Source organism: Leptonotus elevatus, chromosome 1, assembly GCF_054856555.1.
Source record: "Leptonotus elevatus isolate MCC_2025b chromosome 1, RoL_Lele_1.0, whole genome shotgun sequence".
NCBI classification, from domain to species: domain Eukaryota; kingdom Metazoa; phylum Chordata; class Actinopteri; order Syngnathiformes; family Syngnathidae; genus Leptonotus; species Leptonotus elevatus.
In genome coordinates, this window is record NC_141239.1 from 8,338,775 (window position 1) to 8,351,342 (window position 12,568).

Consider the following 12,568-nt stretch of genomic DNA (forward strand, 5'->3'; position numbering starts at 1 on the left):
AAAAACGTCCTTCGTTTTTGTCTTTGGCAATTAATTCAATACATTAGCCTTCAAATGTATGTTACAGTACGGCTGTTAGCTAGAAGAAACAGCAACAGTTGTAGTCCTTTTACGTTGTCACCTAGAAGTGATGTCATCTAGCGGCAGCCAATTAACTAATTCACTGCCATTGACGGCTATAGACGTCAAAAATTCATTTGAACTATTTCTATTAGTTTCACATTTTTTTCCACTTTTGAGAGTATGAATTTTTTTATTGTACATTTAGAACAGATATTAAATTTGTGATTAATCGTGAGTTAACTATTGAAGTCATGCGATTAATTACAATTAAAAAATGTCATCGTCTGACGCCCATAATCACAAATTTTATATCTATTCTAAATGTATTATACATTTTTTTCTAGGTTTTCATACTCTTGTTAACAAAAGTGGAAAAAAATGTGAAACTACTAGAAATAATTGAAATAAATTTTTGACGTCTATAGTCGTCAATGGCAGTGAATGAGTTAAAAAAGTGCTGACAGATGATGTCACACCTAGCCGACAGCTGTGCTTAACGCAGGCTTAAACACGATGCTAGCCAGCAAGTGCGCTCTTTTTTGGTTCATATATGGAGGGAGCAAAATACATATAAAAAGATATATACAGCGCACAGTACTGCCAGGTTTAATACTTCTAAACGGGAATTCGAGCCGCAAATTCACTTTCGAAGTTAGCAACTTGGCAAACAAGGGATAGAAGGTGAGAAGAAGAGAACAGCCGAGCTTTTTTTAAAGTCAAAGTCAAAAATTTCTTGATGTTCTATTTGTGCCCACTAGTCTATCTAAACACGGTATTCTGATTAATATTGTTTGTGGAATATGAATTAATAAGGAGCAAAATACACTTTTTTTTTTGTATCCATCGCAGGGTGGCAGCCATTTTGCCACTCGCTGTCGACTGAAGATGACATCACAGTTGCTTAGGTCTCAGGTAACGATCAATCACAGCTCAGCTTCAGAAAACAGATGAGCTGCGATTGGTCGTTGCAAGTGGCAAAATGGCCGCCACCTGAGATGGATTTTGCTGCTTGACTCATATTCCACAAATGTAATGTTAATCAGAATGTCATTCTTAGACTAGTGAGGTCACATATAACATATTATTGTCAAGAAATGTTTAAAGTTGACTTGCCCTTTAAGAAATGACTCATTCTCTCGAAAACTCCAACTTACATGCAGCAATGAAAGAAGCAACCGGTCTGCTTGTGTCAAATCAAAAAAATGTTATGGTTAACTTCCACTTTAAAAGAATAAAATAAAACTACCCTAAAGCAGGGGTGGCCAAGTTGGGTCCTCGAGAGCCCCTATCCAGCCTGTTTCCCATGTCTCCCTCCTTTAGCGCAGCTGCATCTAATGATCAGCTCATCAGCTTTGCTGATAACGATCCTGATCATGAATCAGGTGTGTTAGTGGTGAGAAACATGGAAATCAGGCTGGATAGGGGCTCTCGAGCGCCCAACTTGGCCACCCCTGCCCTAAAGCATTTACTCACTAATACAAGCTTCAGCAGATCTCATTGGATTTGGAGAAGTTACTTTTGAAATTGTTTCCGTGTCACATTTGTCAAGTCGAATACATTGTATAACGTCCCCATTGTCTGTAAATGTAGTCCATTGTTATTTACTAGGGGAGCTTTGCCAGACTATTTTTTACTTGTGTTTGTGTGTCTATATATACAGTAGGGGTGTGCCAAAAAATCGATTCTCATAAGAATAGCGATTCTCATTTAGTACGATTCAGAATCGCTTTTAAATGTCCCCCAAAATCGATTTTATTTCAATTATTTTAACTGTCTTGTCTTTGTCTGTGGTGTGCCTTTATTTGGAGCGCTGTTCATGTTGTACCCGGTTTGGCCACTGAGGGGCAGTGTGGTTCCACGCGGTCTGATACACTGTTAAGTTGTAGCCACATTAGAGAGTAGAAGGAAAAAGTCACGATCAAGTTTTTTTGCAGTGTGGAGCCGTCCTTTTGAGTGATAAAAGTGCCGCGAGTAGCGCGCTAATTAGCATTAGCGAGTCAGACTGGAGTAGATCATTACAGTTCCTTGCACATCTATAGATTGAAGAAAAAGTCATTGTCAATCAAATCATTTTGAATCAAAATTTTTCTTAACTCATTCACTGCCATTGACGGCTATAGACGTCAACAAGAGTATGAAAACCTAGAAAAATTAATTTTTATTGTACATTTAGAAAATATATAAAAATTGTGATTAATCGTGAGTTAACTAGTGAAGTCATGGGATTCATTATGAAAAATTCCTAATTTTTAATCTTTTCTTCTTTAAAAAAAAAAGTAATTTAATTTATTTTTTATTTTATTTTTAAGAATCTTTTTTTTTTTTTAAGAAAAGATTATTAAAAATTAAGGGCGTCAGGCGATTAAATTTTTCATCATAATTAATCACATGACTTTACTAGTTAACTCACGATTAATCACAAATTTTATATCTGTTCTAAATGTACAATAATAATAAAAAAAATTCTAGGTTTTCATACTCTTGTTAACAAAAGTGGGGAAAAATGTTAAACTAATAGAAATAGTTGAAATTAATTGTATTCATTATTTATTATTCATTGATCTATAGCCGTCAATGGCAGTGAATGAGTTAATCGAAAGTCGATTCTGAATCGAATCGAAGACCCAAAAATCGGAATCGAATCCAATCGTGAGACATTCAAAGATCCCCCCCCCCCCAATGTACAGTACTCAGGCTTATAAAGTGAGTAATGCTCATAAAACTGACCGATATACGACAATACAGTGTTGATTTGTTCATTTGTTTAATGTTCTGTCGTTGCAAAAGCAAACAATTCTTCAAGCGTTAATACTTTTTCTCTCTCTCTCTTTATATTGTATACACGCGCAATCTAATTACCAGGGCGAGTCGCAGCCGGGGCAAAGTTGCTTGACGTCAAACCCGCGGGAGCCGTGGGTGGCAAATGTCAGATTTTTCTTTATTGTGATTTCGGCCATCTGTGTGAGGGCGCATGGGGGGGGGGTGTGCCTTATAAAAGTCAACTGATTTATCTTATTGGACTCCTCCTGTGTGGTCCGGATGCCCGGCCATCCATTCTCTCTCTCTCTCTCTCTCTCTCTCTCTCTCACACACACACCAGTCAGTATCTGTGTGATTTGTCTCCGGGTAGAAAAGCCTCATTTTCTCTAATGCATGGACAATAAAAGCAAGCAGGCTGTTGGCTCGCCTGCGGCTGCCTGCTTTACTTACTTTGTTTTCCCCCCTCAAGGATTTTCCAGAATATATGATGCCGCTGCACAACTTTTCCATTTTAAGGTCTATGTTTAAAGGGCTCATATAATCATAGCTGGGATCAGCTCTTATTTTCGTTGCGAGTGTCTTGATGCACCGTGACGTCGCAGGTGTCGTCTTGTCGTTACAGGCCCGATGAGGAGTTCTTGAGTCGTTACGACACGAAGACTGTAAACTTTGCCCTGGGCCGCCTTGACATCGGCTCAGAGCCCAAAGATGAACTCAGGTGTGGGCCGAGCACCGCCGAGCACCGCCGAGCACCGCCGTGCAGCACGTGTCGCGATGTCACTGTCTTACTTTCTTTGTTTCTGTCTCGAAGCTCACGCGCTTCCATCCAGTCGAGCATCGAAGACGAGATTGAAGCCATGAAGGATAAGCTGAACATCACCGACATCAACAGTGTGGTTGAACATCTTAAGTAAGTCGTAAAGTTGCGAGCTCTTAAAAGAGTAATGCAGTGGTAGGGATAGAGCGATAATCGGCCCGGCAGATAATCGTCCTCTTTTTATGTTTTGATGGCTTCACTGCCATTGACGGCTATAAACGTCAACAATTCATTTTAACTATTTCTATTATTTTTTGTTAACAAGAGTATGAAAACATAGAATTTTTTTATTGTACATTTAGAACAGATATACAATTTGTGATTAATCATTAGTTAACTAGTTAAGTCATGTGATTAATTATAATAAAAAATAAATTAATTGCTTGTCGCCCCTAATTTTTAATAATACAATTTTTTTAATTTGTGGCAGTGAATGAGTTAAAAACTGTTATTTTTGCTCCTATGGGCGCTTTTCTCCTCCGTCTTCTTTGAAACAGCGGCTGTTTACTCCCTGCAGCATTGGCCCGCCCACAGCACCATCTTATTAATTGCTCGTGCAGTGCTAACAGCCATTGAGCAGCAATTAGTGGCTATTAGCCCGCGAGCTAATGGCTAGCTGCGGCTAACCTAATAGCTGTTTCTTAGCGGCTGTTTGGGAGTTATCCCAGGGTTAGTGTGTGGGTGAACAGTTAGCCCACGAGCTAACAGTTAGCTCGCGAATTAGCAGCTATTTGGGAGTTAGCATGCGGGTGAATGGTTAGCCCGCGAATTAGCGGCTATTAGCCCACGAGCTAACGGTTAGCTCGCGCTCTAACCTAATAGCCATTTTTTTAGCGGCTATTTGGGAGTTATCCCGGGGTTAGAGTGTGGGTAAATGGTTAGCCCGTGAGCTAACGGTTAGCTCGCGAATTAGTGGCTATTTGGGAGTTGGCATTATAGTTGGTGCAAAAGCTGATGGCAAACAAAAAAACTTTAACATGTTGCAAATCACAAAAGCTGCTTAATAAACACGTGCTTGAAGGCATTTAAGCAGTCAAGTGCTGGAGTTGTTATTATTATTTTATTATTAAAAATTTTGACACCTTGTATATCGGCTTCAAAATCGCATAAAAAGAAGCATATCGGTCTATCTCTAAACTTCGGTTTACGAACGACCCAGTTTATGAATAATTCGGTTTATGAACCATTTCTAAAAGGAACATTTAAACAAATTTTCAGTTTATGAACAGCCTTGGCACGGCCGCAGTAGACTAAGAAGGTATCTTTATTTATTTCATTTTTTGGGGGGAGGGGGGCTAAAATGCAAAGCGTGTTGCATTGTGGGTAGTGGCAGCCATTTTGCGGCTAGCAGTAACTGATGTGCTAGCGAGCCTTTATTTTATCATCATAAATTGTGTTTTCACCTATTACACAATCTTCATTTTTAACCACACAAAGATCAATACATAGTCAACAGGGTTCACCAATTCCGGTCCTCGAGGTCCAGACTCCTGTAGGTTTAAGATGTTTCCGCCCACTAGCACACCTGATTCCTATAATTAGCTCATCAGCATGCCTGATAGCGATCCTGATCTGTAGTATCAGTTGTGTTGGTAGGTGGAAACATATAAAACCTGCAGGACTTCGGACCTCGAGGACCGGAATTGGTGAACCTAAAGCATGCAGAACTGTTAGTTGGTGGGGGATAGGGACTGGGCCGACCCACAAAGAGCGCAAATCTGCACATAATTGACGCCTATTGAAAAGCATTGAGAAAATAAAATGTTGCAAAAATATAACCCAAAAAACTTTAAAAAATAAAATAAAAAATGAATTATATTGAAAAAAAAAGTACTTACTAGGAACTTTGAAAATTATTCAATTTTTTAAACATTCATTGGCTGGCCGATATCAGCTCTTTTAAAATGGACAATAATCAATAGATTTTATTTTATTTTATTTACACGTTAACAAATTGCAACATAAGACAAAGATAATGTCATTAAGCAGCCCCCCCCCCCAAATATTTTTTTTCCTGATTTTTTCTGTTGTAAAGTTGAATACTAAAGCGCAAAATAATGTCAAATATTCTGCCTGTAATTCATATCTTTATTGTTGTAAACCATAAGTCTCAAACAGTCCTGCTTGCTTTAGATGTTTCCTCTTCTACAACACACCTGATTCAAATGATTAGGATCGTTATCAGCACTTGCTGTGCTAATCATTTCAAAGCATCTAAAGCAGTGGTCCTCAACCCTGGTCCTCGGGGACCGGTATCCAACCTGTTTTCCATGTCTCCCACAGCCAACACAGGTGATTCATATCATCAGCTAATTAGCAAGCTCTGGAGAAGCCTGATAACAATTCCCACCTGTGTTGGCTGTAGGAGACATGGAAAACGGGCTGGATACCGGTCCCCGAGGACCAGGGTTGAGGACCACTGATCTAAAGCATGCAGGACTGCAGCACTCGAGGACCGAAGTTATGAAATGTGAAGGGACCAAAACTGAAATTTGTTTGATTCATTCCATCGGTTGATTCATCTGTTATCAGAATTTTATTCCACCAAATATCAGAATCAGAATGCTCAACATAGTGTCGTTGCTTCAAATATATTACAAGATGTAAAGTGGTTTTAAGTTGTTTGGGTTGTAAACGTCTATTGTCCAGAGGAAAACATTTTTCTTTCATTGAACTGAATTGTTTGTTAAACACGACGAGTGGAGCATCACCCCATTTTCTTGCCTCAGTCGCCCCACATCCGTCCCAGACAGCTTTTCCCCTTTTCTCGCCTCCTTCGCCCTCCATCTTTCCTTTCCTTCCTTCGTGGTAGCAGTGCGGTCAATGGGGCTACCTTGGAAGAGCGCCTGTTCCTCTCTCTTCTCTCCCACCCACCCTCCCTCCCTCCCTCTCACTCTTTCTCTCTTTCTTTCTTCCATTTCCTGACTTGAGCAGAACAAAAGAGCCCATTGTGAGAAAGCGGCGTCCCGAGCCGGACGCCGGTCGACGGGCGGCTCGAGCGCGCTTATGTAACTGGAGGGGGACGGCCGCTTCCATCGGGAAAAACGACTGGCTCGTATTTGTCCTTGCTTTGTTAAGCCATCTCCTCCTGCCTGTGTGCAACTTTTTAATAGAGACTCATTTATAGTGTGACTGGGGACCTGAAGTTTCCTACATGACCCAGATTGTTACTTGTGTCTCTATAGGTTTCCAATGGAAAAAAACAACTGCAGAATATGTGGCTTTAGTCTTTGAATAGATTTGCTTTTCATCTACACAGCAGACCTACCGCAATACCTTCCTCTCTCTCCTGATTATCTACTCGCATACCTCCCGACCCACCTGTGTAATTTCCTTGTTCAATCTGCTTGGGCTCCAAACTTCTAACGCAACCACCCAGCAACTTTTTTTGTCCTATATATATATATATATCAATAGATAAAAAGTAACTTTACTGATTTACTTGAATTGACTTTACTTTTTAAAGGAAGTCCTTTAAAAAAAAAAAAAAAGTAACTTTGATACTTAGATTACAAGTTACTTTTACATTTAGCAGATACCGACTACATTGCTTAACATGAAAATGGCAGCCAGTTTTTTCACTTAATTAGAATTCTGTTTGTAACAGTGATCATTAATAAATAATCACAGTCACCTTTGTTGCGTAACATAATTATAATTGTATATATTATTATTATTATTTTTAGAATGGGTCTTTTCAAAGTTCTACTTAACAAATTTGCTACTTGTTTTTATTTTAAATATATAACTTTAAAAGTCAGTCTTTCTCGACTTCACAAAATTATTATTATTTTTTTTTATAATTTCCTAAATAAAGGCAGTTGTATTTACTTGGCATATTTAACTATTAATGTTGTAAAGGCAAAACTTAACATTTATTATGTACATTATTGATAAATATAGTGATTAACTCATTCACTGCCATTGACGGCTATAAACGTCAAAAATTCATTTGAACTATTTCTATGGGTTTAACATTTGTTTCCACTTTTGTTGTTTTCCACAATAGTATGCAAATGTACATTTAGAACGGATATAAAATTTGTGATTGTGAGTTAACTAGTAAAGTCATGCGATTAATTACGAGTAAAAAATGTAATCGCCTGACGCCCCTAATTTTTAATAATCATCTCGTCATGGAATTACATTTTTTAATTGTAATTAATCGCATGACTTCACTGCTTAAATCACGATTAATCACAATTTTATATCTGTTCTAAATATCCATTTTCATACTCTTGTTAACAAAAGTAGAAAAACAATTTCAACTAATAGAAATTGTTGAAATGCTGTCACACAATCGACTGTGAAGGCATACTGCCCTGTGTTTTTTTTAAATTTTATTTTATTTTTGTGTGCGTTACCAATGCTACATAGACAACACTCGACAGCACAACCTTACTATTTTTTGTTTTTAGCCGACACAAACGCAAAATAGTGACTTTTACTTGTATCTTAAAAGCGTGACTCTCTCTCCTTCCCTGTTGCTGTTTATGGACGCGAGTCTCAATGTGCTGAAAACAATGACGTCACTCCCTCAGATGTGAATTTTAATTTGAGTACTCCCACAATGCATTTCACCATGTTCAATATAGGAGTTCTATTGTGTTGTCTGTTCTATGTAGTTTTTTGTTTAGTGACTTTAGTGAGTACTGTAACGTTCAAAATTTTAGCATTAGTTTCTCTCTCTCTCTCTCAGAGAGAGAGAGAGAGAGAGCGCAGAATTTATACTTATACACACTCATTCATCCAGTCACAACTCTAATGGCTGCCGCATTAGATTTGTGACTGTGAGTCAGCAGGAGATGTTAACTCATAAACTTATAAAACGTTAAATACTAAATGTCCTTTATTCCCCAAAATGTATTTATATGCTGCTGTTTTTTTGTTTTGTTTTTATAGTAGCACAAACAGAAGGCTTTAATACAGCTTCTGACATGACGAGGTATTTTAAAGCAATGGTAGTTATTACAAAAAAACGTCCAGCAGGTGGCAGCAGAGTATAAGAGATCAGCCAGGGCCATGTTGCAACAAGCTCTTTTTGCCAGTGTTTTCAACAGGTTTGTGAATAATGATGAAAATTTGCTATATTTTAATGCTAATTGCTGCAAAACGGAAACAGATAGAAATACACTTTTATTTCCTGATAAAAGAAAAGACTCTAATCTTTCTTTTGGCAGGTTCCATGTTTTTATAGCAGTAGAACAGAATATTCTGTGGACCTTGCAAAATCTGTCAAAATCCATTAAAACAGCCGGGAGAGAAGGGGGTTGCTTCGATGAAAATGGTTGGGAGTGAATGAGTTAAGTACTTTGCCTCATCATAGTTTTGCCTAACCAGGACAAAACAAGGCATCAAAACTAGTGGAATATGTCAAAACAGCTCACATCCAACTCGTTGTCAGCTCAACTAAACTTCCGCGGTGAAAGGTGGAAGTTCCGCCGACACCAAATTGCCCCTATGAAGAAGGGTTCTACTAACTACTGTACCTACCCTTTTTACAACCTAAGCCCATACCCATTAAAATGCCTCCCTCCTAACCTACCACCGTAACCGTTTGCAGATCTATCCTGACTGAAGAATGCTCGACACTGAAAGCACAAGTACATCACGCACAGGTAAGGCAGGACGGGGTCGTGAATTAATCTTTAATCCTCTTTTGTTTTAATCCCTAAAGCCTTCAACTATGTGTGGATAAGAGTCATATTTACTATATCGATGTGAGCCGTGGATTCTGCTGACCGTGAAACTTTTTTTCTCCCCCATACTCGTGCATAAACACATGCAAAAAAAACACATGGCTTTTCCTTGAGCCCCTCACATTACTGCATCTGTTCATGTATTGTTCTAGTGGGATAAAAACAAAAAATGCTGCATTTTTTTTAAATCAATGTTGTATATCGACGCCTTCTTAACATAATCGCCTAAGTATTTTTTTTTTTTTGATATTTCAGGAAACACAACCAAATTGAACCATTTGCATCATGAGGAGATGATTTAGGCAAAAATTTATCATATTTGCAAAAAAAAAATGATTTGGGTTGCTAACACGCACACACGCTGATTGCTATTTGCTCTGGACGGGAATTTCTGAGCGCATATTACGATGGAACACTTCTGTTTAAGCGTTTAGTGGTTGCATGCACAAATTCCTCTCCTCTCTCCCTGTTAGTTATTTTTAGCCCATTCGCTTCCTCTGCTCTTTCCAAAGGCATTCTCTGATCAATGTAGTACATTTACCATCTACTCTACCATCCTGGCTTCAGTAGTCGCAGACCATACTGCTATAAGTACATTTAATGTAACGTGCGTGCCCTTTTGTGCTGTGATTTGCAGGAAATGATCAAAAAGCAGTGCAGGAGTCAGACTGAGGGGGTCAATAGTGAACCAACCCTTGCAGGTACGGCTGGAGGAACGTTTGGACCAATGCCGCCATCTAGTGGCCTATTGATGCAAATGGCTGGGGTTTGGTCTCCTGTACTGAAAAAGTATTTGAATACAGCTGATATAATTGACATGTTTGTTGTTTGTACTGCACGTGTTTTGTTTTAGAATTGAAAGAACTGAGAGGGGCTATTCAAAAAGACTTTGAGCAATATCCCTCGCCTCCCTCGCCTGTCGAAGAAAAAGCAGTGAGACCGACATTTAGGTATGGTGGATATATATCTGATGGGTGGATGGATGGATGGATGGATAAGATAGATAGATAGATGGATGGATGGATGGATAGGATATATTGATGGATGGATTGATTAGATGGATGAATGGATTGATAGATAGATAGATAGATGGGATAAATTGATGGATGGATGATGGATTGATTAGATGGATGGATAGATAGATGGATGGATAAAATTGATGGATGGATGGATTAAATGGATGGATGGATGGATTAGATGGATAATGATGGATGTATGATGGATAAGATGGATGATGGATAAAATGGATGATGGATGGATAAAATAGATTGATGTATGGATTGATTGGATGGATGGATGGATGGATAAAATGGATGGATGGGTGGATGGATCAAATTCAGTGTTTCCCACACCATGCTAATACTTGGGCGGGCCACCCAAGTAAACTGGCCACCACCCAAGTAGATTTCAAGAAAATTTTATAAAAAAATATATATATATAAAAAAAAAAACATGTCGCGACCAGATATACCGCATGTACCATGAGTTCGCTGTCACTCACTTGTGGATCATGATGTTAGAGGAGACGCAAGTAACAGGACTCAGAACATCTCTCTGGCCCCTCACCCTCCTGGAGTCCACCCACCAAAATAGATTTCAAATCTGTGGGAAACACTGCGATAGACATGATGGATAGATGCATAGATAAGATGGATGGATGGAGCTGCTTTTTACCTAAATATAAACATCATTTTTGTCCGTTTGTGTCTTCCCCTCCCATCGCCGTGGTCACCAGTTGCAGACTGTCAACAGGACAAAAGAACTCCGATAAAGCCTTGTACACATTAACGTCTACCTCTCTCCGAAGGCCACACCCTCCCTCCACTCCACCTCACCTGAACTTTTGCGGCTCCCTAAAGCCGATCGACGCTTCGGAGACCACCCCAAGGACTCGGCATAAAAGTGCCACGTCGGCGTCTCGACACAGAAAAGTCCGCCTTAAAACCCCCGCCAGCGACCCGGTCCTGATGCAGCATTCGCGCCCGGGGGAAGATGACTCGGATTTCCTCTGGCGGCTTCTCACTACTACGGATAGCTCACCCTTCTTCCCGGCACTCTATCTCCAGCCTGGGTAGGAAGGGGAAATTATGCACATAAGAAGCTTATCTGTAAATTTTGTGTGCAGTGAAAGATTGCAGAGAGAGTAAGAAAAAGGCTCACCGTGGACAATATGTGAGCCAATAGCAAAGAAGCTACCAGGTGTCACTCGTCAGTGGTAGTCACGGAAAAAAACATGGGACATTGTTTTTTGTTTTTGTTTTTTTAACAAGACTATCTGTACAAGTGTTTACAACCAAGTCACTTCCGTGACATGTCAGCCATCCAAGTTGACGTCATCTAAGGTTTTTCTTCAGGAGATATTTACTAAAAGGTGTGATTGTAGTGGAGAGTGTGACTCATTTGCACATAGTGTCTCGCTATGTATTTATAAAGAAAGGCAGATTTTAAAAAGAAAAATTGCATTCCTATTTAAAAACAGGGCTGATATGCATTTGTCTCAGTTTGAAAAGAAATAATCACAGGTCTACTCCCCCAAACAAATGTAGAAGCTAGTCTAACTGTTATATGCTTATCTGAAAACTAGCTAGCTGTTAGCTTGTCTGAAAACTAGCTAACTGTTAGCTTGTCTGCGGTGAAAGAAGAAGCTGGGCTAACTGTTTGCTTGTCTGGTAGCTACATTGGAGTGGCTAATATGGCTAACCTAGCTCCTTATCATTTTTTGTTGTTGTGTTGATTGACTTGTGAGACATGTTATAGAAACACTCAAGACAACCAGTTGCTTCTCTTATTTGTGTCTGGATGGATAGGTGGATTTTTTTTATTTTTATGTAGCACTTTCAAATATGGAAAATAAAATAGCAACAACAACAAAAAGTGAAATACAGAATGAATCACAGCATCTTCAAATCAAAATAAAAATCGAAACTAATCAATACAATCTACTGCAATTTTACTGGAATTCCTGCCGAAACAACTGTTTTGAACAGTTTAAAAAAAAATTATAATCAATTTGGATTAGAACGTAATCCCAAATCCATCTAAATCAACGGTGTCCAAATCCGGTGCACAGGGGCCACTTTCCTGCATGGTAATATTTCCCTCTTCCAGCACACCTGATCCAAATGTTCAGGCTTCTGCAGAATGAGAGATCTTGATGTGATCTAGATGGACGGACAGACACAAGACAGACCGATAGACGGGTTGTTTTGTGTTATTTTTACTTTCGATA

The 12,568-nt window shown here is 39.1% G+C and overlaps 1 protein-coding gene across 3 annotated transcripts in view; it reads left to right on the top strand.

Annotated features, from left to right (window-relative positions):
* ccdc24 (coiled-coil domain containing 24) overlaps positions 1-12,263 on the top strand; it is a 24,610-nt gene extending 12,347 nt beyond the window's left edge. For 2 of the 3 annotated variants that reach the window (XM_086094643.1, XM_086094651.1), the window contains 6 exons: positions 3,446-3,541; positions 3,635-3,733; positions 9,204-9,258; positions 9,977-10,040; positions 10,193-10,289; positions 11,075-12,263. In XM_086094643.1, the coding sequence (XP_085950769.1) occupies positions 3,446-3,541; positions 3,635-3,733; positions 9,204-9,258; positions 9,977-10,040; positions 10,193-10,289; positions 11,075-11,414 (751 nt within the window). In that variant the 3' untranslated portion in view covers positions 11,415-12,263. The remainder of the gene's footprint in view (positions 1-3,445; positions 3,542-3,634; positions 3,734-9,203; positions 9,259-9,976; positions 10,041-10,192; positions 10,290-11,074) is intronic. The other variant, XM_086094658.1, reaches the window with a different exon arrangement.
* Positions 12,264-12,568: the final 305 nt, after the last annotated feature.